The following is a 27,161-nucleotide window of genomic DNA, read 5'->3' as shown; positions in this document are numbered from 1 at the left end:
CTTGCTTGGTAGGAATGAACATGGCAGTTAGCATGCATAAGCTGCAAAATCAGAACTGAGTTCAAATCCAACTGTAGAACTTTGGTCGTGGGATACTCTCTCCATGTCTCAATTTCTTGTCTGTAAAATGGAGATAATATCTACCTCTCAGGTTGTCATGAGTTTTCAAAGTGAGATATGGAAAGCAGCTGTGTAGTGAACCCCATGTTGTGTCACCCAGACTCCTCTTCAGTAAAGTACCAGTTGCCCCAACTGCTGTGAGAACTATTGACAGAAACAGCTTCCAGCTTTCAGCCCCTTCAGGCCCTGCCTTAGCTACAAAGAATCATGTTCCTTCCTGGGAATGTCCCCATCCAGTGACTGATGGATGCAAGAGTCTGAAGGCCTGTCTATTTCAGCTTAACCCAGAACAATGCAGAAAGGGCCATTAAAGTGCTAGAGCATCACTGAGGGGGGTCACTGAGACTGCATCACTTTCCCCTCTGCCCTTCCTACTTTTCTTCCTTCTCTTCCACATCTGTGAGCCTAGGGCTACTGCTAACAAAATATGCTGCACAATAAACTATGTCTTAGAGTCTACGTACCAGGTAACCCCGCCCACCACAGCCTGGTACCATTCCTGGCACACAGCATAGGTGCTCAACTCATGGAAACATGGATGACAACAGCCCAAGAAGGGCAGCAGCAGAGTCAGACATGCAACTACATGCTGCTGCTGCTGCTGCTAAGTCGCTTCAGTTGTGTCCAACTCTGTGCGACCCCATAGACAGCAGCCCACCAGGGTCCCCCGTCCCCAGGATTCTCCAGGCAAGAACACTGGAGTGGGTTGCCATTTCCTTCTCCAATTCGTGAAAGTGAAAAGTGAAAGTGAAGTCGCTCAGTCGTATCTGACTCTTCGCGACCCCATGGACTGCAGCCTACTAGGCTCCTCCATCCATGGGATTTTCCAGGCAAGATTACTGGAGTGGGGTGCCATTGCCTTCTCCAATACAACTACATACATGGATCTAATTTTACATTGCAGCTCCTGCACCTTCTTAGAAAGAGCTTCCTTGCTGGTGGTGATGTCATTTGACATTAGATTGTGATCAGTGCAAGGCCCATGACTGCCTCCATGCCTTTCTTGATGGCTGACATGGGCTTGGAAACACAGAGGTGCTCAATAAATGTTTGGGCAACATTTACCTGCTTGGCTTCAGAAGATTTGAAGTTATAGTAATCTTTTGAGGGAAAGTCATTTACAGATATAAATAGCTTTAGGAGAGTGTGTGGAAGAGATACATGAGTGGGTGTGGCATGGGAGTGTGGGGTTTGAGGATACCTTTGGTCCACAAAACAAGGTCATGAGGCAAGAGTGATGGATTCCCCAGAGACTTGGGAATTGATGGGAGAGAAGCTCTGGGCTACAGGCAGGGCTGGAGAGAGAGCAGAAGTCAGAGGCACACGGAGATTATAGAATGAGAAGCCCTGGGCCAGGCTAAGGAGTGTGATCTTTATTTACAGGGTGAGCTACTAGAAGGAGGGGAGCTCCTTTATTTATAGGAGCTACTAGAAGGAGGGGAGCAGGGGATGGCGTGGACCAGCCTGCATTTTACAGGTCACTCTGCCCGCAGTAGGGAGAATGCTTAAGGGACCAGTGTTTGGCCTAGGTGGTGGGGGTGGAAAGCAGACACACAGGAGTCACTTTTGTGAGGGACATGATATATAATATGTACAGTAAAAGATGAATCAACATATGAAAGAGAAGGGAGCCATGGAGGTAGGTATGCAGGGTTTTGACCTTCCATCACCATTCTACCTACCCAGCTCATCATGTAAGACCCAGCTGAGCTCCAGCCTCCATCTCCTGAAGGTCATTATTGAGCTCCCCTTCTGCTGAATTTCTACAAAATTACATCTGAGTCTCCCAATCACATAGTTAGTTCTGAATCCTGTTCTCATTTTCTTATGCCATTGGGAACTTCTCCAAGAAGAAGCCACCCTTATCATCCTAAGCACACCTGATTGTCTCTTTGTAGTTCTTTCTCACATTGACCAACTGTGCTTCTCTCAGTTTTTCCCTGTGTGATTCTCTCTTCTTGGAATGCTCTCTCTCTCTTAACTGTCAGATCTCAGCTCACCTGTCTCTGTTGAAGAGTGGTCCCTCTAACAACTTCAAATAGGTCACTTCCCTTGACATGTATCCATATGGGATCCTGTGTTTGTCCTTCTCGGCACTGATCCCAATTTAATTACTAGTGTACTTCCTTAGTTTTGTCTCTCCAATACCTAGCATCGTCCCTCCCACATTCAATAGTTACTCATTAAGCAGATACTTGTTGATTAAAACTTTACTTGTTGCTTCCGCCATGTACATGGGCAATCAGTGTTCACATTCCATTAGTCCAGCCCCAGGAGAAGGCAATGGCACCTCACTCCAGTACTCTTGCCTGGTAAATCCCATGGACAGAGGAGCCTGGTAGGCTGCAGTCCAGGGGGTGAACAGTTGCACATGACTGAGCAACTTCATTTTTACTTTTCACTTTCATGCATTGGAGAAGGAAATGGCAACCCACTCCAGTGTTCTTGCCTGGAGAACCCCAGGGACGGGGGAGCCTGGTGGGCTACGTCTATGGGGTCACACACAGTTGGACATGACTGAAGCGACTTAGCAGCAGAAGCAGCAGCAAGTGTGGCTGGAAACTATTTTGAAAGTTATTTTCAGGGGGATGGCTCTATGGTCTCTTTCAGCCCCCAGGATGAAGCAGCCCCATATCATAAAGCTATGCTTCATAGCTAGTTCTCTTTCCTTGTGCTGTAGGAAATCCCATTTTCTCCCACTCCATGCTTAGTGGAGTTAGAGGTAATCTACGTACCCAATGTAGATTCATAAATGCTTCATGAATCCAGCAGGTATTGAAAGAGAGCTTGGTAGGTACAACCCCTAGAGACAGTCCCTGGAGCCAAGGAGTGTCCCCATCAGCACTGACTCCAGCTCAGATGTTCCTGAAGGAATCCGGATCCACCTGTGACGGGGGCCATGAGGGCTGTGAGGCTTGGGTGCCTGCTTGGTGTATGTGGCATGTCCAAGAGCTTGGTTTATGAGGATTTCAGAACTGCATGCCAGCTCATGGGGTGGGGCTTGTTAAACTCCTGCAGAGGAAGAGACAAGGTCTCAGCCTTCACTGCTGGGGGAGGCGAGGGCAGGTCCTGACACCTTGTTACCTCCATGGCCCCTCTCAGTTTTGTTTCTGGATCCTGTCCCTCAGCCTGTGTAGACAGAAGCTGCTTTATAAAGCTGTAGGGGTGGAGGAGCAGGTGTGCCCATTGGCACAGGGAAGACAAGGGCCTGCCAGGCTCTTATAAACATAAATCACCCTACACAAAAGCATGGGGATGCTCTGCCTTTGGTTGTGTCACTTTTCAGGCCTGGAGCCACCTCCCTGTGGAGGAAAATGGCCAGAGCTCTGGCCTGGGGTGAGCCCTGTTTGCTGGCCTCTGCCAGCTCAGGCTGTGGGTGCTGTAGAAAGAGCTTGTGAGGGTTGGGCATACCTGTGTGTATTTGGGATTAGGGTTAAAGAGGAAATCAAGGATCTTCCTGGTGGTCCAGTGGTCCTCGGTTCCACTGCAGGGAGCACAGGTTTAATCCCTGGTCCGGGAACTAGGATCCCACAAGCTGTGCAGCACAGCCAAATGAATAAATAAATATAAATAAAAAAAACAAAAAAAGAAGTCAAAGCACAGGTGAATCAGAGAAGTCATTCTCAAAATCACCACCTCGCCCCTGAATTCCTCCTCTGAGAGCCTTATCCTCTGGCGGTTAAAAGGCCTTTGGAGTTCTCAGATTTCCTCTGGAAAATGAGAGCCTGAAGACGAGAAAGTCTTAGCATCACGAGCCAATGGGGCCAGGTGATGGTAGGGGCGGGGCAGCGGGGAAGGCAAAAAGAGTGCTGGGATGCCAGCTGGTGGCGGGGGCAGGGAGAACTCTGTGTGGGGACGGGGCTTCTGGAGGGATCTGGGCTGAGCCAGGAAAGGGCTCGACAGGAGGGGGCTCCTGTCAGAAACTCCCCTCACTGTGTCGACAAGTCTGTTCTCTACATCTGTCTCCAATCCTTCCCTGCAAACGGGTTCATCGGCACCATTTTTCTAGATTCCATATTTGTGCATTAATAGAAGGAGAGGGTGGAACAAATTGAGAAAATAGCATTGACATATACATACTGCCATGTGTAAAATAGATGGCTAGTGGAAAGCTGTGCTGTGTAGCAGGGAGCTCACCCTGTGCTCTGCAATGACCTAGAAGGGTGGGATGGGGGAGGGGAGGGAGGCTCCACAGGGAGGGTGTGCATATAAATATATGGTTATGACTGTTGTACAGCAGAAATGCAGCATGGTGTTGTAAAGCTATTTTCCTCCAGTTAAAAAATTAATTAAAAAAGATACTTCCTCGACGTCACTGACAGTCCTGATGGTTCCAGTTTATTCACTGAGCATGTGTTTATCAGAGCCTATTCTGGGCCAGACACTGTCTCAGCTCAGAAGAAGCAGTGAAGGGCAAAACAGACAGGGTGCCCTTTCTGGAGAGGGCAGGCAATCACAGAGTCTTGCAGAAGGTGATGCTGGGTGTGGTTTCTGTGATGGAAAGACTAAAGGATGGGTTGTAGGGGCAGGGAGAGATAGCTGGGATGAAGTCATCAGGAAGGGGCTCTTTGAGGTGATGGGAATGAGCTAGTCATACTGTTGGGGCAAGGTAGTCCACACAGTGGGAAGAGCAAGTACCGCAGGTAGGGCCCAGTTTGGTAAATTTAAGTAATAAAAAGGAAACCACTGTGGGTGGGGCATCGAGGGGGAGAAAAGGTTATGGGAGATGAGTCAGGGCTGGCCCTAATAGGTCATGGGAGGAAACTGGAACTTTATTCCAAGTATGATGGGCCACTTTGAGAGGATCTCAGCAGAAATAGCCATGGCCTGCTTTATTATCAGGTTTCCTTTTTGAAACCATCACTCCAGAAGCTCTGTGGAAAAGGGTTTGTAGGGGAGAAGAGTGAAAACACAAAAATAAAGTTGAGAGTTCTTGCAGAGGCTCAGGCAAAGGATGGCATTGTCTGGGGATAGGATCATGGCAGGTAGAAGAAAGAGAGGTTCCATCCACATTGTAATATGTTGGTTTAGAAATGGCAGAACCTGCTGATGGATTCTGTGTGTATATGAAAGGACTGTTGGTTAGGAAAAGGCGGGAATCAAGGTACCTCCTGGGGTTTTAGCTTGAGCATCTATAATGGTGCCATTTTCTGAGATGGTGTGCATTTGATGAGGAGCATGTCTGGGGAAGAAATTAAAAGTTGTTTCCTGTTTTCAAGTGGCAACCAGAGGGAAGGGCTTCCTGGACATCTGAATGGGAATAGTCAATTATACCTGGTAAGGGGCTCATGTTTAAGACATGAGCAAGTAACAGATTCAGAAGCTGAACATCCTTGCCCTTCCTTTCTCACAAAACCAGGGGCTAGGAATGGAATATCTGGCCACATCTTCCATCAGTTGTTCCTATGGAGCGTGGGGCCACTGGGGGACACTAAGTATCCTGGGAGACATGGGTCTGCTCTCACTGCCCACTTTGGCTTGAGGAGGAAGCCCAAAGGCTTTGGCTTTGTATAGTCCCACACAGGCTGCAGGACAGTATGAGACACTTTCATCTGACCTTTTCATCCGACTGGGTCAAATCTACATGTTCCCTTATAAAATTCTTGCACACTGAGTCCCATTTTGGGTCTTGGGATCTGTTTCTTGGAGAGCCTGGACCAGCACACCTTGCTGAATTCAGAAGAGACAAAGGTCATATGCCAGCAGGGCAGCAGAGGAGGGCTTGCCCATGCCCTTTGTGAAGTGGATTGAGTTCTTGGAAGTGAACAATGGGAGGAAGCATCACTGTTGAGGAATTCAATCCTTATTTTTAAAAAAGGGTATGAGAAAATGATATTGGGAATTAATGTGTAACTTTTAAATATAAATCTCTCCATTTTTACTAATATGCAGCACTGCAAACAATCCACTATCAATAGCATGATAGCCATCTTAAATTCAGTATAATGCACTCTGCACAATTAATTCCATTTATCATTCTGTACTCAGAAGAATCTTGTAGACTTTCCCAACCCTAAATCTGTTCATTGCTCATACATTTATGTGCTTTGTTACAGATAATATGTGTGTCTTGTTTCCCACCAAATGTTCTATGACAATTAGATTTCATAAGTCAGAGTTCCTCCTGGGAACTTCCTTTCTCAATTCCACTGAATTCTCTTTCCATACTGAACTGTTCTAGGCTGATGTTTATCTTCTGCCAATGTCCTTTATCTACCTGTCCATCAATCTGCTTTGTTTTTCTTTATTTCTTCCTTGCTTAGTTGTCCCCAGAAGTAATGTCAGTATATGTGGAAACCAACATTCTCTTGATCAACCAAAGTTATTCAGAAGTTGTTGTTGTTCAGTTGCCCAGTCACGTTGAACTCTTTGTGACCACATGGACTGCAGCACGCCAGGTCTCCCTGTCCCTCACCATCTCCCGAAATTTGCCCAAGTTCATGTCCATTGCCATCCAGCCATCTCATCCTCAGATGCCCTCTTCTCCTTCTGCCCTCAGTATTTCCAAGCATCAGGGACTTCTCCAGGGAGTCGACTGTTCATATCAGGTAATCAAAATACTTGAGCTTTAGCTTCAGCATCAGCCCTTCCAATGTGTATTCAGAGTTGATTTCTTTTTAGATTGACTGGTTTGATCTCCTTGCTGTCCAAGGGACTCTCAGGAGTCTTCTGCAGCACCACAGTTTGAAGGCATCAATTCTTTGGTGTCCTGCCTTCTTTATGGTCCAGCTCTCACCACCATATATGACCACTGGGAAGACCATAGCCTTGACTATATAGACCTTTGCCGGCAGAGTGATGTCTCTGCTTTTCAACACATTGTCTAGGTTTTCAATAGCTTTCCTGCCATGAATCAATCATCTTCTGATTTCATGGCTGCAATCACTGTGTGCAGTGACTTTAGAGCCCAAGAAGAGGAAATCTGTCACTGCTTCTACCTTTGCCCCCTCTATTTGCCATGAAGTAATGGGGCTGGATGCCATGATCTTAGCTTTTTAAATAGTTTTAACCCAGCTTTTTCACTCTCCTTCTTCACCCTCATCAAGAACTTCTTTAGTTCTTCTCCACTTTCTGCTATTAGGGTAGTATCATCCACATATCTGAAATTGTTGATATTTCTCCCACCTATCTTGATCCAGCTTGTAACAGACCCAGCCCGGCATTTCTCATGATGTGCTCATCATATAGGTTAAACAAGGTAGCAGACAGCAGACAGCCCTGTTGTACTCCTTTCTCAATCCTAAACCAATCAGTTGTTCCATATAGGATTCTACTGTTGCTTCTTGACCCACATACAGGTTTCTCAGGAGAAAAGTAAGATGGTCTGATATTCCCGTCTCTTTAAGAGATTTCCAGAGTTTGTTACTATCCACACAGTCAAAGGCTTTAGCATAGTCAATGAAACAGAGATAGATGTTTTCCTGGAATTCCCTTGCTTTCTCTATGATCCAGCAAATGTTGGCAATTTGATCTCTGGTTCCTCTGCCTTTTCTAAACCCAGCTTGTACGTGTAGAAGTTCTTGGTTCAGGTAATACTGAAGCCTAGCATGCAAGAGTGTGAACATGACCTTACTAGTATGAGAGACTAGTGCAATTGTTCTGGTTTTTGAATGTTTGGTTTGAACATTCTTTGGATGAGGATTGACCTTTGCCAGTCCTGTGGTCATGGCTGGGTCTTCTAGATTTGCTGACATATTGAATGCAACACTTTGATAGCATCAGCTTTTAGAGTTTTGAGTAGCTCTACTGGAATTCCATTGCATCCACTAGCTTTATTGACAGCAGTGTTTCTTAAGGCCCACTTGACGTCACACTTCAGAATGTCTGGCTCAGGGTGACTAACCACATCACCATGGTTATCCACTTCATTAAGGTTTTTTCCGTACAGTTCTTCTGTGTATTCTCTCTATCTCGTCTTGATCTCGTCTACGTCTGCTAGGTTTCTACCACTTCTGTCCTTTATTGTGCCCATTTTTGGTGAAATGTTCCCTTGATATTTCCAATTTTCCTGAAGAAATCTCCCGTCTTTCCCTTTCTGTTGTTTTCCCCTATTTTTATGCATTGTTCATCAAAGAAGTAAATTGTTCATATTCAGAAGTAAATATGTTGAAACTAGAAATCTTGGTTAAGAAAATTTATAATTGTGAAGGAATAGTGATTCCATGTAGAGTGCTACATGGGTCCTTGTGCAGATAATTGACACTGAGAGCATATTCATTCACTGATCTTTTAATTACATTTGTTGGGTACCTGCCATATTTCAGGTCCTCAGAGTCCTTGGAAATCGTCAGATCAGAAATCCCTTACATTTCTTTTGAGAAGGGTGCCTTAAACATTGAGAGACTCTTCCAGTTGCCAAAGACCTGTTCTACTTACCTCCAGGAGAAATTGATACCTTAGTAGTGGAGTTACCCTCTAAAATTGCTGAGATCATGATTTCTCTATTGAGGTACAATGATTGCCTCCCCAGCTCTCTGAAAATTCAGAGTCCAGATTTATTTCAGAAATTCATCGTGATGTGTTTAACCTTTGATGCCTTTTGCAGGAATGATTTATGAAGTTTGTTTCTTTTTATGGCAGTTTCTCCAACCATGTTGCAAGTGATATAAAGATTGTAATTTCAGACAGTTATTCTCTTGACAGCATGTGCTCAAGTTCATACAGCAAGAGAAGATGCTCCTCTTTCTTTTTTCCAGAAAAATCAGAGGCTCTTTTACCTCCATTGCATTGCAACAATTGGTGTGCAAACTGCTGAGTCAACCCATTGCTTGTCTTTCAGAACCAGAGAAAAGATTGATCTTGTCACCATGTTAATGGACTTTCACCCAATTAAGTTGAATCTTAGTTGATTCAACTAAGAATTGATTATGTGACTCTGTCCTTGACAACTTTAGGTATTCTTTCTTCCTTCCTTCAACTTTGTCTCTTTGTTCTCTCTCCCCTCAGTTCCTCTGCTCACACCTTTTATTCTTATATAAGTAGTAGGTTCTATGTTTTAAATCCACTGCCAGGTCTCACAGCCAACTCTTTGGTCTCAGAACACTGCAACATTATTTTTATTTATTTATTTTTAATTTAGACTGCACTGAGTCTTCACTGCAGCACATGGGCTTTCTCTAGTTGGGGTGTGCTTACTTAGTTGCCCTGTGGCATGTGGGATCTTGGTTCCTCCACCAGGGATCAAACCAGTGTCCCCTGCATTGGAAAGCAGATTCTTAACCACTGGACCACCCAGGGAAGCCTCCACTTTAACATTCTTAAATATCATTAACAGCCCCTGAGCTTTAGTTTTTGTGGATCACACCTATTACTATTTATTTCATTAGTCATTAGAGGTAATAAAATCTAACATATATCTTTATTAATTCAGTTAAAATAATTTAAAAACCTATCACATATCGATGAAAATGGCATACTTTTTATTAAAAAAGAATGACATTATCCAAAATTTTAAAATAATGAGGAGTGTACCATTGTTTTACATTTTTACAAATGTCTGGCTTTTTAGAAGGCAGCTAAATTCTCATATCTGTTTCTGGATTTAATCTGTTATGGTACTTCTTATATAGCCTCTGGAAAACTGCAGAGAGAGTGAAAGAAAAGACAGCAAATAGTATCTTAGTATTGCATGAAAATAGGTTTGACCTTGTGAATCTCAAAAAGAGTCTCAGGGACCCCTCAGGGTTCCTGGGCTATACTTCGAGAACTGATGTACTAGGGTTAGAGATACAGGCATCTGTCCTCACCACTTGGTAGTGGAAAGACACAAAATGGTATTTACAGCCTGGTTTAGTCGTTGTTATGCTAGGGATAGGCTGGGGGCTGTGGGAGGACAAGGAGAGAGCTAATTCAGTTTGGTGGTGTTTTTCAGGTTGGAGAGGAACAGGGAGTCAAAAATGCTTTCCTGAGTCAGTGGTGCCTGAGCTGAGCAGATAATTAAATTTGAATGCAAATAGACCACGTTGTCTGATACCTTGATACTCAGGGCTGATCCTGAGAGTGACCTAGGGCTTTTGGCTTGTGGCTTTATGGTGATTGTGTGCTTGGTGGTGGTGGAAAAGAGGCTTTTCTTGCCTATCCTCTACCTCTGGTATTTCACAACTTCCTGGGAAGGAGACAGAGCTGTAGAAATGCAGATAACAATCCATATAAATAAGAAGTGAAATTGACCTGCCAGTGCTTTCTTTCAGAAGCACTGAGAAGCAGGTGAGCATTTTGCAGTGAATATACTGTAAACCAGATAATTGCCATTCATTGTTCTGAACATCTTGGGATCAAAGGCATGAAATGGAATTTGCAATAAAAATGTATCACACATTGGCTACCCTCTAGAACGAAGTTGATAGCAAAAGCCACAAAGGTTTTTTTTTATTAGTTTGCCAGTATAGAAACAAGAATTTTGTGTTTCTATCTGAGGTTAAAAGGAATTTGCACTGCTACATCCAATCTTCTCACTCATTTTGAATATAACATTTTAAAAGATTCTTCAGTGAGTATGATGGTTGTTTTATGTTTCCATTTGGCTGGGTGATAATACCTAGTTATTCAATGAAACACTCATGTAGGTGTTGCTGTGAAGGCATTTTAGAGATGTGGTTAATGTCTCCAGGCAGTTGATTTTAAGTAGAGGAGATGATCCTCAATAATGTGGGTGGGCCTCATCCAATCGGATGAAAGGCTTTAAGAGCATTCTGCCTCAAGTGTGTGTGTGTGTGTGTGTGTGTACACGTGTGTTAGTTGCTCAATCATGTCCGATTCTTTGGGACTCATGGACTGTAGCTCGCCAGGCTCCTCTGTCCATGGAATTCTTCAGGAAAGAATAGTGGAGTGGGTAGCTGTTTCCTTCTCCAGAGGATCTTCCCAACCCAGGGATTGAACCCAGGTCTCCTATACTACAGGCAGATTCTTTACCATCTGAGCCACCAGGGAAGCCCAAGACTTCCTCAAGACTAGCATTAACTCCTTCCAGCCTGCAGGCCTACCTCATGGATTTCAGACTTTCCAGTTCCCACAATTTTGTGAGCCAATTCCTTTATATGTATATATTTATATATATATACATACATAGGCTTCCCTTGTGGCTCAGCTGGTAAAGAATCTGCCCGCAATCTGGGAAACCTGGTTTCCATCCCTGGGTTGGAAAGATCCCCTGGAGAAGGGAAAGGCTACCCACTCCAGTATTCTGGCCCAGAGAATTCAATGAACTATATAATACATTGGGTCACAAAGAGACATGACTAAGCAACTTTCACTTTCACTTCACTTTCATATACATACATACATGCATATATATATATGCACATGTGTATATATCTGTATATGTATGTGTATACTCTACCTCTTTATCTATCTCTGTCTCTCCGTTTCCCACTGGTTCTATGTCTCTGGAGAACTCTGTGTTCTGGAGAACTCTGTGTCCACTCAGAGCACTTGGTCCAAGACTCAACCCCCAGGGTTGGAATGGAAACAAATATGTGCTGCTGCATTGACCTCTGGTTGGAAGAGGATTGACCCAAGGAATGGGAATCTCAGTTCTTCCATTAGAGACCATGGCCTAGAATGATTTCCTAAAGCTTCCTGAGCCTCCATAACATCATCTATGAAATGGTGTCCTTGCAGCCCTCACAGGCGCAGTTGGAAGGATTTAATGAGATCACAACTATAAAGTCTGGCACATAGTAGGCCCTCCAGAATGGCCGTTCCTGATTGGTTACATGGTCGTTGTGATTGAACAATGGCTATTACAGAAAGAGTTGTAGACACATATTTAGTAGCATCAATTCTAAAGTAAGTTACAGGCTAGTTTTAGGGGTTAGAGATGCTAAAATGCAGTGAAGGATGAGATATTGAAGTAATAACAATCTTGGGGAATTATAGATATAACAATTTAGTGCACACTTCAGTCCGATAATGTTCAGTAGGTAAGATATTTTGTGTGGAAAATCCAGTTGGCTCTAGCAATTGATGGGAACATTAAACCTTCACAGTCTCTTCCCCCCATCTTCTTGATCTCTGGTGGCCTCAGCCTGCAGTGGCTTGAAGCAGGGTTTTGGTTCTCAGGTAGAGACTGAGGTCAGGTTGAGGTGATGAGGGCACCAAATCTTAGCCATTAGACCAGAGGTCAGTGAAAAGGCCCTGGCCCTTCAGTTTTGCAGAAAAGAATTCTCATGAAGATGGAAAGCAGTGAAACAAGTAAAGTGTTTATTCAGTTCAGCTCAGTTCAGTTGCTCAGTCGTGTCCGACTCTTTGTGACCCCATGAAAAACAGCACGCCAGGCCTCCCTGTCCATCACCAACTCCCGGAGTTCACTCAGACTCACTTCCATCGAGTCAGTGATGCCATCTCATCCTCTGTCGTCCCCTTCTCCTCCTGCCCCCAATCCTTCCCAGCATCAGAGTCTTTTCCAATGAGTCAACTCTTCACATGAGGTGGCCAAAGTACTGGAGTTTCAGCTTCAGAATCATTCCCTCCAAAGAAATCCCAGGGCTGATCTCCTTCAGAATGGACTGGTTGGATCTCCTTGCAGTCCAAGGGATTCTCAAGAGTCTTCTCCAACACCACAGTTCAAAAGCATCAATTCTTCGGTGCTCAGCTTTCTTCACAGTCCAACTCTCACATCCATACATGACCACAGGAAAAACCATAGCCTTGACTAGACGGATCTTTGTTGGCAAAGTAATGTCTCTGGTTTTCAATATGCTATCTAGGTTGGTCATAACTTTTCTTTCAAGGAGTAAGCGTCTTTTAATTTCATGGCTGCAGTCACCATCTGCAGTGATTTTGGAGCCCCCCAAAATAAAGTCTGACAATGTTCCCACTCTTTCCCCATCTATTTCCCATGAAGTGATGGGACCAGAGCCATGATCTTCATTTTCTGAATGTTGAGCTTTAAGCCAACTTTTTCACTCTCCTCTTTCACCTTTATCAAGAGGCTTTTGAGTTCCTCTTCACTTTCTGCCATAGGGTGGTGTCATTTGCATATCTGAGGTTATTGATATTTATCCCAGCAATCTTGATTCCAGCTTGTGCTTCTTCCAGCCCAGCATTTCTCATGATGTACTCTGCATAGAAGTTAAATAAGCACGGTGAGAATATACAGCCTTGATGTACTCCTTTTCCTATTTGGAACCAGTCTGTTATTCCATGTCCAGTTCTAACTGTTGCTTCCTGACCTGCATACAAATTTCTCAAGAGGCAGGTCAGGAGGTCTGGTATTCCCATCTCTTTCAGAATTTTCCACAGTTTGTTGTGATCCACACAGTCAAAGGCTTTGGCATAGTCAATAAAGCAGAAATAGATGTTTTCTGGAACTCTCTTGCTTTTTTGATGATCCAGTGGATGTTGGCAATTTGGTCTCTGGTTCCTTTGCCTTTTCTAAAACCAGCTTGAACAACTGGAAGTTCATGGTTCATGTATTGCTGAAGTCTGGCTTGGAGAATTTTGAGCATTACTTTACTAGCGTGTGAGATGAGTGCAATTGTGTGGTAGTTTGAGCATTCTTTGGCATTGCCTTTCTTTGGGATCAGAATGAAAACTGACCTTTTTCCAGTCCTGTGGCCACTGCTGAGTTTTTCAAATTTGCTGGCATATTGAGTGCAGCACTTCACAGCATCATCTTTCAGGATTTGAAATAGCTCAACTGGAATTCCATCACGTCCACTAGCTTTGTTTGTAATGATGCTTTCTAAGGCCCACTTGACTTCACATCCCAGGATGTCTGGCTCTAGGTCAGTGATCACACCATCGTGATTGATTATCTGGGTCATGAAGATCTTTTTTGTATAGTTCTTCTGTGTATTCTTGCCATCTCTTCTTAATATCTTCTGCTTCTGTTAGGTCCATACCATTTCTTTCCTTTATCGAGCCCATCTTTGCATGAAATGTTCCCTTGGTATCTCTGATTTTCTTGAAGAGATCTCTAGTCTTTCCCATTCTGTTTTCCTCAATTTCTTTGCATTGATAGCTGAGGAAGGCTTTCTTATCTCTTCTTGCTATTCTTTGGAACTCTGCATTCAGATGCTTATATCTTTCCTTTTCTCCTTTGCTTTTCACTTCTTTTCTTTTCACAGCTATTTGTAAGGCCTCCCCAGACAGCCATTTTGCTTTTTGCATTTCTTTTCCATGGGGATGGTGTTGATCCCTGTCTCCTGTACAATGTCACGAACCTCAGTCCATAGTTCATCAGGCACTCTATCTATCAGATCTAGGCCCTTAAATCTATTTCTCACTTCTACTATATAATCATAAGGAATTTGATTTAGGTCTTACCTGAAAGGTCTAGTGGTTTTCCCTACTTTCTTCAATTTAAGTCTGAATTTGGCAATAAGGAGTTCATGATCTGAGCCACAGTCAGGTCCCGGTCTTGTTTTTGTTGACTGTATAGAGCTTCTCCATCTTTGGCTGCAAAGAATACAATCAATATGATTTAGGAGGAAAAAAATGCAGTACATGTGGATAGATACATGGTGGGGTCAGAGTCTCACCCTTGTGGTAATTTAATTCACTTATATGGAGCATTTCTTCTGGGTTTTCTCTGACTAATCATTTTGATTTTCCTGGTTCTGAGTCCATATATGGTATATCTCAGTATCCTCCCATGTATACCAGAGCATCTCTCAGCCAAGATGGATTCCACCAAAGAGGCCTATGAGTTGATAGGCTTAGCATCATTCCCCTTTTGATCTCCAAGGAACTTTCTAGTTGGGAGGGTTTCCTTGACTTTGAGAATTAGAAATTTGTGGTCTCTTATCTCTTATCTGAGCAGGGCCTAGCCTTCTCCCTCAATTGTCCTGCTATTGATATTTTGGAGTTTCTGTCCATAGTGAATGAACTCCAGCCACTTACCCCTGGGCTTGGGGGTGAGGGCATCTTCCTCCTACCACATTCCTATTCTAAAAGATTTTTTTCTTGATTGGGCTCCCAATCTTCTTCTGAGACTTAATCTAATCTTCCCAGCCCACCACTAGACTTATTCGGTGATTAGGGTATTGCCTGTCTGGGGGCATGCTGGGTCCCATGTGGGTCTTGACAGGCTGTGGGTGTTGAGATTCAGAATCAAAAGGGCCTCTGCTGGGGATATTTAAGATGCTCATCTCCACTGAGTCAGCTCTGATCTGACACCTTGTTTTATCTTCCTCCTGATAAATGGAATATTGCCTGCCATATCAGTAAACAAAGGATGTCATAGTCATCAGCGATTGCAGCCCTCCAACTTGAGCCAGAAAGCCCTAAGGAAGCTCAGGAGGGAGAGTACCTGCCATCTAGCGGCTATCAGACCGTAGCCACCTCCCTAAGGTGCTTGCTCCCTGGGGAAACTCAGGATGAAAGAGCACAGGGCACTGGCCCCAGATAGCTGAGGTGCATATCAAAGGAATGATGTCAGTGAGTCTAGACTGTTGCACTCTTCTGTACATAGAAAAGCACTAAATTCCTTAACTTGAGATATGTGGTTTAATTAATCATCTTTAATTGAGAGTAATCTTCTGATGCTCTGACTACCTGCCCTTCGTTGCAAAGCTCCTATGTTTCCTGGCTTTCCCCCTTGCCTCCTAGGAGCAATTCTCTCAGGGTGACTTGACTGGATAGTATTTTTATTTTTTTGGCTATACCACATAGCATGTGGGATCTTAGTTCCTCAACCAGGAGTTGAACCCTTGTCCCTTACATTGGAAATACAGAGTCTTAAACCACTGGACCACGAGGGAAGTCCCTTTCAGGATTACTTGAGATGCTGCCTCCTGGGCTTGATGTCCTAAAAATTCCTGCAGAATAAAACATAATTCTGCTTTTAAGTTGTAAGTTTTCAGTCAACATTCCCAATAACCCTGTGAGATTGGTATTACCTCTATTTTATAAAGGAGGGCAAGCAGAGGTCTAGAAAGATTGAAAGAATTGACTAAGATAATCTATTGGTTACATAGTGTCAAGACCATGGCATTAAGCCAAGAACCCCTTGAACCCAATCTCAAGATCTGTCTTAGGGCAAGCTTTGGGTAATTGGCTTTATTTGGATGGCTTCTTTAGAAGCAACTGAAAAATCTCACTTTTGTGAGATTCTACAATTCTCCTGTACACACACAGAGCTTGCTAGCCTTTCTCCTGATCCACATGCCAGTATGCACTGGAATAGTGGTATATGGGTCATCCTCAGGCTGGGGCAATTTAGTTCATGACTTTGAGATAACCCACACTCTATAAACAATTGAATATTTATGGATAGCAAATGACAGGTGGAAAAAAATAAAAAATAGGAATGGTGGATACATTTATGGAAAGATGGACAGAAGGAGAGTGAAACCCTCAGGTGGCATTTTCAGGAGTAGGGGGACTATGAGGAGCTCAGTCCTTTATCTCAGCACAGAAAGAGTTCATTGAGAGGCAAGATGATAGATAAGTGATTTATTAGAATAGGATGCTTGTGAGGCTTACAGATAGGTGAGTGAGAGGGTGCCATGCCCTGAGAACTTAGTGGGCTATAGAAGAAACCACCTTCTTCCTCATTCTTGAGTAGATGTCATGCTTCCATCATCAGCTCCTCTCCCAAGTTGAATAAAAGAGGTTTTGTCCCTGGGCCATGATCAAGCCAGGACTGTCATGGCACTATGGAAAAATTATTTCAGGTCTCAGTACAATGAGGGTCTTTGACTTTGAAATGTTGCCTTTCCATAAATTATTGGTTTTTTATGTGTGCAGAGAGCATATCCTAGGGGTCATTAACTTACCTTCCTGGGTAGGATGTGGGTCTCCTGCCACCATTGTTTTACTATTTGGAGCCTGTCTCTTGCTTCTATTGCAGAGTTTTGTTGCTAAGCAAGCCTGCCTGGTTTTGTGGTTAAGCAAACCTGCTTTCTTGAATAATCATTAACTTACAGGGGTTTCCCATACTTTTTTTTTTTTTTTTTTCCTACTTAGATCTTCTAATGAGATTAACTATTAAATGATCTGCTTTGTCCCTTTACTCTGTCCCTATCAAAAGGAGAGAGGAAGGGAAAGAAAGCGCTGGTCCACTCGCACTGATTGCAGCCATCAAGTAGATAAGGATTAATGACTCAACCGTCTCTTCCTCACTTTTTCAACTCAATTAAAATAGTGAAACTTAAGATTCATCTTTTGTGAATCTTTCCATATGTGAGTCACACACATGGGATTTGCATTTAAAACTCTCTAATTGGAACCTCTAGCAAGAGATATGTATTGCCACTAATTAAGTGATGGCAAATGCCACCCTGTTTTGAGAAACACACCCTCTTTCTATTTGGGTGATGTCAGAATACCTGCTCATTGGAACTAAAGTGCTGCTAATTGCTTTAGGCATTAGAGGTGCTGGGAAAGCAAAGGAATGCTGACTTCATTTGTCAAGGTGCTGGGCATTGTGCCAGGACCTGTGGACATCACTGTGACGAGGATGCTCCCTCTCCTGAACTGGGGGAAGGAGAGGCAAGGAACCAGCTAATGGCAATGCAGCAGTCCTATAACCTGAAAGCAGGCAGTGCAGGAGGATGAGGGGTTCAGAGGCGGGCCCCTGGAGGAGGTGGGGCTGGTGTTACATCTGGGAGGTTGAACAGACAGGAGGCAGGAAGAAAGGAGTGTGAGGAGAGGGGTAGTCAACACCCTGAGGGCAAAGCCATGGGTCATGGAGGGAGCCAGAGTCTTTGGGTGGCTTCCATGATCTTGTGGTTAGGAGAACTGCTGATGGACGCGAGGCAGGGAAGCGCGGGACCAGATTTGCCCTTAGGCAGGCTTACCTCCACCGAGACAGAGATCCTATCCCACCCTCACTCCCAAGCAAGGAATAAAAATACTTTTTGAAATGCTATGACATTTATTGTAGTTAGGAAGCATTTTATTGTAAGAATGGACGGACACCCACTCAAACTAGTACAAATTTTCAAAAATGATGGTTGGGGGAAGAATTACTGAAAGGCTTCACGTGGCAGCCTCAGACACCCTGCAACAAGCAGGCTGGCAAGTTAGTGAAGGTGTGATGAGCAGGACCTGGACTGGAGAGCAGGAGTGGGGAGCAGCCTGTATGTCCCCACCGGCCTCTTAGGGTGCTTCTCTTCTCTCTGTATGTTGGCTCCCAGATCCTCTGTCTCCTGGCTGATTAGCTTTCTTGGATTTTAATAGCTTTCCAGCTCCTTCTAAATGTTGGGTTGGGTGATCACTACATGAACACCAGCCCCAACTCCTTATAAACTTTCACCTCAAGTACCCATTACCAAACACATTACAGTTTCTCAGCCTCTTAAATGAAAGTTTAAAGATCCAATTAATTGGCCCATCCTACTCCACCCACGGATTCCCTGGTCTAGGCAGCTCTATCAGGGGATGAAATCAGAAGGGGAAATTGGACATAACAAGCAGAAGAACAGTCTGTCATTAGAGTGACCTGTTTACTAGGATGTAGTTAACCTCACTGGAGCATTTTGCAAGCAGTATGGTATGTTTTTACTCACAATTCACTTTTACCCAGGGGAAAGTATTGTAGTTCTGAAGTTCAAGTTGCCTAGCAATGGCCAGAGGGTCAACTGTAGGATATAAATAGGAAGATTCAAAGGATGAATCATTAGCCACTTGGTGCTGGGGCTTGGATTGAGTGTTAATGCAGTGTTTCAGAGGTGGAAGCAGAGAGACAAGAGCCAAGGAGTATTCTCAGGGTGCATCTGTGCTCTAGTTAAAGGCACGTTGGGGTGGGGGAGGGAGGCAAGACCTAATTTCTGTGTAAATGGAGCAGAAATATCACACTGGTGTTTCCTCTATATAGATGCAAAGATGCAGGCATTTTCCAGAGGCTGAAACATTGTGGAAAGGACAGGGTTCAACCTCGAGAGGAGTTGTAATGCCAACAGGGATGTTGTCTTATGAACTGATAAGAAGTCATTTCTGAAGTTACAACCAAATGGAGCAAAGCGTGTGCTGACTGGCCTCAGTCTGTTGAAACACAAAGCAAAACATCTGTCAGGGAAGGGAAGAGATTAAATAGAAAATTATGGCCAAGCCACCAGTGTCAGTATCTATTACTTCCTACTGGAAAAGAGATGGTTCTCCAGTATAGCTTGAAGACAGAGTTTGGAGGCGGTTCCTGGATGATTGTGTGCAAGACAGTAATCCCTAGTTGATGTAGATGATATCCATCAGTCCCACCTCTTGGCTGGCCTTGCCCCTCAAACTATAGTCTCCAACCAAATGTAACTATTCATATTCCTCCCTCCACCCACTCCCCATGGTGTAACAGGTGCTTTACTATTGAGTCCTTGCCCATGCAATGTTCTTTTGCTTGGGACCCTCCATATCCTGTACCCCTGCTTAATTCCTCCTGCTTTTGACTTCGAATCTGCTTTCTCCAGGAGTTAATTCTGGATTACCATGGTTGGATGAGTGCTTCTCCTCTCTTTTTCCATAGCACTCTTCTTTTCCTCTTCCTACCTATCTCTTACTATCCTGGTTTCGTGGATCCTTTTCTATTCTGAAAGTCCCTTGAGAATAAGGACTTTGTTGTTGTCCCATATTTATTGAAGTATAATTTACACACAATACAATTCACTCTTTTTAAATATGCATATTGGTAAGTTTCAACAAGGCACACAGAGGTGTAACCATCACCACAATTGAGATACAGAATAGTTCCATCATCCCAGAAAGTTCCTTGTACTCTTTGGCAAGCGGAGTCTAGCAATTACCAATCTGTTATCTGTCCCAGTACTTTGGCATTTTCTTGAATGTCATATGAATGGCATCACACAGCATGTAGTCTTTTGTGTCTGACTTCTTTCATTTCACCAGTGAAATACTTTGGAGATTCCCCTATTTTGTCATCTGGATCAGTTGTTGATTTCTTTTCATTGCTGAGCAGGTGTCCATTATATGGATATATTGCAATTTGTTTATCCATTTGCTAGTTGATGGCCACTTTAGTTTCCACTTTGGCACCATTCTGAACAAAAAGTCTATGAAAGTTTACCTGCAAGGGTTTTTATGTAATTTGTGTTTTCATTTCTCTTGGGTAAATACTAGGAATGGAGTTGCTGAGCCATTTTATAAGAAATTGCTAAACTGTTTTCAAAGTGGTTTTATTATCTTACATTCTTACCAGCAATGGGTGAGTTTCAATTGCTTTACATCTTCATCACAACTTGGTATTGTCAGTCTCATTTTAACCATTCTAGCAATGACATGGTGATATCCCACAGTGGCTTTAGCTTATGTGTCTCAGATGACTATTAATGCTGAATATCTCTTCTCATTCTTATTTGCTGTTTATGTATTTGCTCTGGTGATAAGTGTGTTCACATTTTTGCCCCTTTGAAAGCAGATTATTTGTCTTTGTTTTGCATGAGTTCTTTTTAAATTTTGGATACAAGCCCTTTATGAGATGTGCTTATTTAATGTTTTCTCCTATTTCTTTTATAAAGTTGAATGAATCAATTTTATCTTTTATAATTCATATTTGCTTTTGTCCTTTCTAATAAATCTTCACCTAACCTAAGGACTCTCAGGGTTTTTCCTATACTTTTTTTTTTTTTTTTTAAGGTTTTGTAGTTTTAACTCCTACATTTAAGACCATGATCTATTTAGAGACACTTTTTTGTGTATGATGTGTAGTAAGTAGGATTGAAGGGTTTTGTTTTGTTTTGCTTATGGATATCCAAAGCAGCATTTAATGAAAGGATTATCTTCTCCCCCATTGAGTTATCTTGGAACCTTTGTCAGAAGTTAATTGACCATATGTATGTATGTCTGTTTCTATACTCTTCAGTCTTTCTTTTGATCTATATGCCTGTCTTTATGTTAGTATCACACTGTCTTGATTAGAGTAGCTTTATAAGAAGTTTTAAAGTCAAGTAGTTTAAGTCCTCTAACATTGCTCTTCTTTTCAAAATTGTTTTGACTGTATCAGGTCTTTTCCATATAAATTGTAGGATTAGCTGCTTATCCGTTTTATTTTGCCTTGGGTGGCACTGACACAGATCAAGTAGGAAAAAGTTTACATCTTAATTATATCAAGTTCACTAAATCGTGAACATTGCCTATCTTACAACTAAGACCTCTCCAGGTCTTCATTAAATTCTCTCAGCAATATCTTAGTGTTTTCAATATACAGATCTTACGTGTATTTTGTGAAAGTTTTTTAGTATTTTGTGAAAGTTATTTCTAAATGTTTGTGTTTTTGATGCTATAATATTCATGTTTTTAAATTCAAACTTCCAACTGTTTATTTCTAATACATAGACATACAATTGATTTTTATAGGTCAGCTTTCTAACCTGTGACTTTCATAAACTCATATATTAGTTCTAGTGGCACTTTTGTAGATTCCATAGAATATGCTTCACTGATGAGCATGTTCTCTGAGAACAAAAACAATTTAACCTTTTCATTTCCAAACTGAGTGGGTAAACATTCACTCTTTAATCACTATGATATTTCACTCTTTAATCACTATGATGTTAGCTATAGGTTTTTATAAAAATTTTTAGCTGAGTAAGTTTCTTTCTACTCTTTATTTGCCAGTGGCTTTAGTCATAAATGGATGTTGAATTTTGTCAAATGCTTTTTTCAGCAACATTTTCCCCCATTTGACTGCCAATGATTAGACTCTTTTTGCACATAGATATTTGTTGAATGAATGAAGCTGAGCTAAATACCTCTAAAGTGTTAGGTACATCTCAACGACTCAGAGCATGAGATGAGCTTAGGGGGACTTAGAGTATTTAAATGCCTCGTTGTTCCAGGGGTACTCGATTTGACTAAATGATCATGCAGTTTTTCACACTATTCCAATGAAATGTCTCTATTTTACAAATGAGGGATAAGTAATATACAGAAAGATTAAAATCTATAGTATTGTCAGGATGTGGGGAAGAATTCCTTTGTTTCATTACTTGACAAAAATAAAAAAAGACAGTCATTAAGTTCAGAACACCAAAAATATACAAAGGAGGCTGGTTCCAAATATGATGCAAGTTAAAATGGAGGACAACTCAGCCATTTCATGGAATAAATGAATCAAGAATCCAACTGGTCTGGATACAAGGAATGGTGTTCTTGAATTGACAGTTGGACCTCTAAGAAGGAAAAGTAATCCTTGCCCAATACCTGGATTAGCCATGAACTGTATCCTCATAATCAAAATAATGTCAATTTTATGTACTGATTTGCAACCCTGAGGATTTGATCTATACACAAAACAAAGATTTCATTTGGGTTACTCATCAAGATGCAAATGTTTATCAATGTTGACAAAACAGAAGTTGAGATAGATCTGAAATAAGTTAGAAAGTAGGAGAGGAATGAAGAAATTTTAGGACAATGAACCTTCTTATTTTCTAAAAATGGAATGTTTAAACCCCTCTGAGACTCAGGTCCTCACCTGTGCAATGATATGAAGGGGTATCTAGAGGGGTTGTTGGGAAGACTAAAGAATGTGTCTTAACTACCTCATGTGTGGTAGGTACTCAACTAACAGTAGTGATAAAGAGGAAATCCTCACTAATGAGGAAGAGGCGTCAACTTCTCAACATTAGGGTCTATAAAGCACCTTTCCTGAAGACATTGTCACTGCCCAAAGAGCAGGGGTGAATCTGAGTGATGAAAAGTCAGGGGCTGTGTATCCAGCCCAGGACACCTGAATGACATGGCAACCCTATGGGTGGCGTCATCATCCCCATTTTACAACTGAGGGAGTTGAGATTCTGAGTGGCCAACGGACTTGCAGGGGATCAGCCCTCAAGTGACTAAGCCAGGGCGGAAATCCAGCAACTATGACTCTAGATTCTGTTGTCTGCCACTGAGCCGAGTGGCACATGAATCTGAAGCATTGGGTGAGCTCCTGGCATATCTTTTGTACACATTTCTAATGAATAGGCCCCTGGGTTTAATTAAAGGAAAAAAAAGATTAATTATTTTTCCCAACAGTTGCAAATTATTTACATTTCATTTGTGTTGATGGCTAATAAAAGAGCAGAGGAGCATGGAGACAGCCCAGAGTGGCTGTAATTCTTCCAGAGTCCATAATGAAGCACTGGTTTGAATGCCAATGTGTGAGCAGGGATGAGCCCGCTGCCACATTCAGACCTGTTCTAGGCAGAGGGTCTTCCCTGGGCTTGATTCAACCTTCAGAAATAGGTTTCAGGGATTTATTGTCTCACACTGCTAGGCCAAAAGTCTGAAATCAGATTGTCAGCAGGACCATGCTTGCTCTGAAAGTCTCCCTGATAGCTTTCGGTAGTTCCTCAGGTGTGGAAGCACAGCTTCAATCTTCATATGGTGATCTCCCTGTGTGTATGTCTGTCCCTCTCTGTGTGCAAATTTCCCCCTTTCATAAGGACACCAGTCATTTTGGATTAGGGCCCACCCTAATAACCTCATTTTACTTGATTCAGTTTGGTTCAGTCGCTCAATCGTGTCCGACTCTTTGCGACCCCATGAATCGCAGCATGCCAGGCCCCCCTGTCCATCACCAATTCCATAAAGACCCTATCTTCAAATAAGGCCACATTCCAAGGTACTGGAGGTTAAGAATACAATGTTCTGGGAGGATATACCTCAACTACTAACATATTTTAAGTGTATTAATTGTATATTATATAGTGTATCATTCAGCTGGTCAAATTATTGAAGAGCATCTTCAAATGCTAGGTGATTTAGACAATTTAGATAGACTCAATCTTTCATTGATCAGAAAATATTCAAATGTGTGCTATATCTTCACACATATTTTGGTACTTATCCATATATATGAATATAAAGTTCAGTTGGAGAAGACTCTTGAGAGTCCCTTGGACTGAAAGGAGATCCAACCAGTCCATTCTGAAGGAGATCAGCCCTGGGATTTCTTTGGAAGGAATGATGTTAAAGCTGAAACTCCAGTACTTTGGCCACCTCATGGGAAGAGTTGACTCATTGGAAAAGACTCTGATGCTGGGAGGGATTGGGGTCAGGAGGAGAAGGGGACGACAGAGGATGAGATGGCTGGATGGCATCACTGACTCGATGGACATGAATCTGAGTGAACTCCAGGAGTTGGTGATGGACAGGGAGGCCTGGTGTCCTGTGATTCATGGGGTTGCAAAGAGTCAGACACAACTGAGCGACTGAACTGAAATGAAAGTTGAGTAATAATTCCTAATGATGGATCCGATAAGGTTGAGGTAAAAAAAAATCCCCATACACAGTTGTAATCTGCTATTTTGTTGATTGATAACAAGCTTTAACTCTGAAACATCTATGAATAGTAGCATTTGAGAAATAAAGCTTTGGATCAATTATTTAAAATATCTACACTAGGCATCTGCATGCTTCCCTGGTGGCTCAGATGGTAAAGAATCTGCCTGCAATGTGGGAGATCCAGGTTCCATCCCTATGTTGGGAAGATCCCCTGGGAAGAAAATGGCAACCCACTCCAGTGTTCTTGCCTGGAGAATTCCATGGACATAGGAGCCCGGCAGGCTATAGTCTACGGGTTGGATAGTCACAAAGAGTTGAACGTGACTGAGTGACAAACACACATACACACTCATGCTAGGCATCTAGAAATAGAAATAATGGGATTTTAGCAAATTCATAATAGTATTATGGATTAGTTATTCAAATGATGATGTTAAAAGTCAGTCTTTGTTTTATTGTTTCCATTGTTTTCCAGTGAACAAGCACAAACCATGGATTGAGACTTCGTATCATGGAGTCATAACAGAGAACAATGACACAGTCATTTTGGACCCACCATTGGTCGCCCTGGATAAAGATGCACCAGTTCCTTTTGCAGGTGAGATGATGGCTTAGCATGGTCGGGCTCCACTCACTTGAGAGATGTGTTAAGAAACCTCCACGAAGATTTTTTTGCTGTTGTCACCACCTGTGCCTTTCACGGATGAGTTTGTGCTTTCAAAGCTGGGCTTTCAAACCTGGGTTTCTTCTGATTCCTGGTAAATTCTGTACCTCATTATGGTTTTTCTCCTTGGTGTTGCCACCAATGCAAGACCCTTATATCTTCTTCTTCTGAGAGATGGTGTATGATATATTGCTAAAGTGGTCCCTGGAGTTGGAAAAGTTGGGCCAGCAAGGTCCATAGGGGAATTTTCCCTCTAGAAAGATCAGTCATACACATGAGAAGATGTGAGACCCACTGTCCCCACTACTCACGATCATGGGCAGATGAAGACTTGTAACTTGGTGCACTGACAAGAGAAAAAGGAAAGAAAAAAGTATCAGGAGTTATTTGTTAAGGGTCATGTCCTTGTGCTTCAAAATGGGTGTCCCATTTGGAGAAGGAATCTAGAGGCAGGGCCATTTTGTCCTTGCAGCTTGTAACTAAAGAGCCTTCTCAGTGTCATCAAGATGACCGCTGCTTCCTCCTCTAACCTCCTGCAAGGGCCAAGTCCCCAGGAGGGTGTGTAAAGAAGATGGCTATGTCTCATGTTTCCATAGATTGTGGCAAAGAAAAGGGGATGGGTGATGGCAGGGGGAGGAGGGGTTGGACAAAGAATTTCTGAAGATGACTACATCATGAGTGATACTGTTAACATTTTATAACTGTCAGGAGGAAGACAGGAAATTTAATGAAGGTTTTCAAGATTTCTGGAAGATTGCTTTATGATAGATGGGTGCCAAGCTGAGGTTTTCACCGTGATGAAGTCTATTTTTTCTGACAGTTTGTCTGTTACTTTATGAGCTGCTTGGGCAGAAAAAAATGGCTCTTTCACACTTCTAAGAGATAAGCTTTGTGAAGGCCTTTTTTCATTACAGAACATTTTATAAAGTAAGGAATGAGGGGTGAGTAAAATAGGGAAATTCAGCCTTATGTGAAGATAAACCCATAAGTATTCTTGCAGAGCATGGGGGAGACTCTCAGAAGAAGGCTTCATCTTTATTTTATGCAGAATGATAGCCACAAAGAGTACCTAACTGTGACTTCCATGGTGTTTAGAGTTGGGGCATTTCCATATATTTTCCAGCCATCCTCAGAGGTCCCAACTCAACCAAATGCCACTTGGCAGTGTAAATCCCATGCTGTCTTTTCCACAAAAGATGAAATGTCTTTCCCGGACCTTCTTTGCCAGTCCCGGGAATATTCCAACTCATCCCTTTCTTGGACATAACTAAACTATATTGGGGTTAATCAGCAATTCTCACCAACCCTCTGGAAACAAACACTAGCAAAATTGTTGGGTTATAGGAATGTTTGAATTGGCATGTGATTGTGCTTTTAAAAATGAAGTAGAGATAACATTTAGGAGTTGAGATATTTTGCATAAAACTGCAGGATTCTGGTTTATCTTGATGAGTCAGATCTGAAGTATCTGAAATACTGAGTTGTGGCTTCCCTGGTTAGATGGAGTATTTACAGGTCCTTTATTTATCTTTCCATTGAAGTGTGTGAACCCTGTTTAAGACATAAGGGAGAAAACTAACGACATATTAAATGAGAAGTACATGGATGCTGTTAAGTCACTGTAGTGTAGTGAGGCTAACACTTAAAAAGATGAAGGATGCGTCTAAGTATTCATTGCATCTGCATCAGTGTAACCCTGCTCTCGTCTAGTAGTGAACTAGGAAACTGAGGTTGTTGATTAAGCTGTTCTACGGTTAAGTTATAGACTCTGTAATGTAAAGACCAAAGTGGGAAAAAAATTTTTTAAGCAAATCTGGTATTGGGAAATTTGGATTTACAATGACTTACCTTCCTTGGTTGTTGACCTGAAGGACACTTAATCATTTCACCTGAAGATTGACTAAAGGATTTTCTTCAATTCTAAATCCATCAAATACTCTAAACTTGGAGTTGAATTCTAACCATTAAATGTGACCACAGGTTTTCTGACACCTCTTGAAAGTTAAATTTGGCTTCTAAGTGAAGCCCTGAGTAGTCTCTCTGAAGACAATTTCTACACTCCTCTTGATATTTACAGCTGAATTTTTTAAAAATCTAGCTTAACTCATCAAAAATATAATCTTCCAAGCTCTTAAGAGTGAAAAATAAAGGTGCTTTTGAGAATGGTCAAAGCTATCTTTCTCAGCGTTATTTATGATCGGCTCTAAGACAG

The 27,161-nt window shown here is 42.4% G+C and overlaps 1 protein-coding gene across 2 annotated transcripts in view; it reads left to right on the top strand.

Annotated features, from left to right (window-relative positions):
- Window positions 1–27,161, top strand: part of CLSTN2 (calsyntenin 2) — a 731,303-nt gene that overhangs the window by 257,499 nt on the left and 446,643 nt on the right. For both annotated transcript variants that reach the window (XM_044946560.2, XM_006061606.4), the window contains exon 2: window positions 24,761–24,883. In XM_044946560.2, coding sequence (XP_044802495.2) covers window positions 24,761–24,883 — 123 coding nt within the window. The remainder of the gene's footprint in view (window positions 1–24,760; window positions 24,884–27,161) is intronic.

This window comes from Bubalus bubalis, chromosome 1 (genome assembly GCF_019923935.1).
Source record: "Bubalus bubalis isolate 160015118507 breed Murrah chromosome 1, NDDB_SH_1, whole genome shotgun sequence".
Taxonomy (NCBI): domain Eukaryota; kingdom Metazoa; phylum Chordata; class Mammalia; order Artiodactyla; family Bovidae; genus Bubalus; species Bubalus bubalis.
Note: the sequence above shows the minus strand (reverse complement) of the source record. Positions and strands in the feature narration are given on the sequence as shown.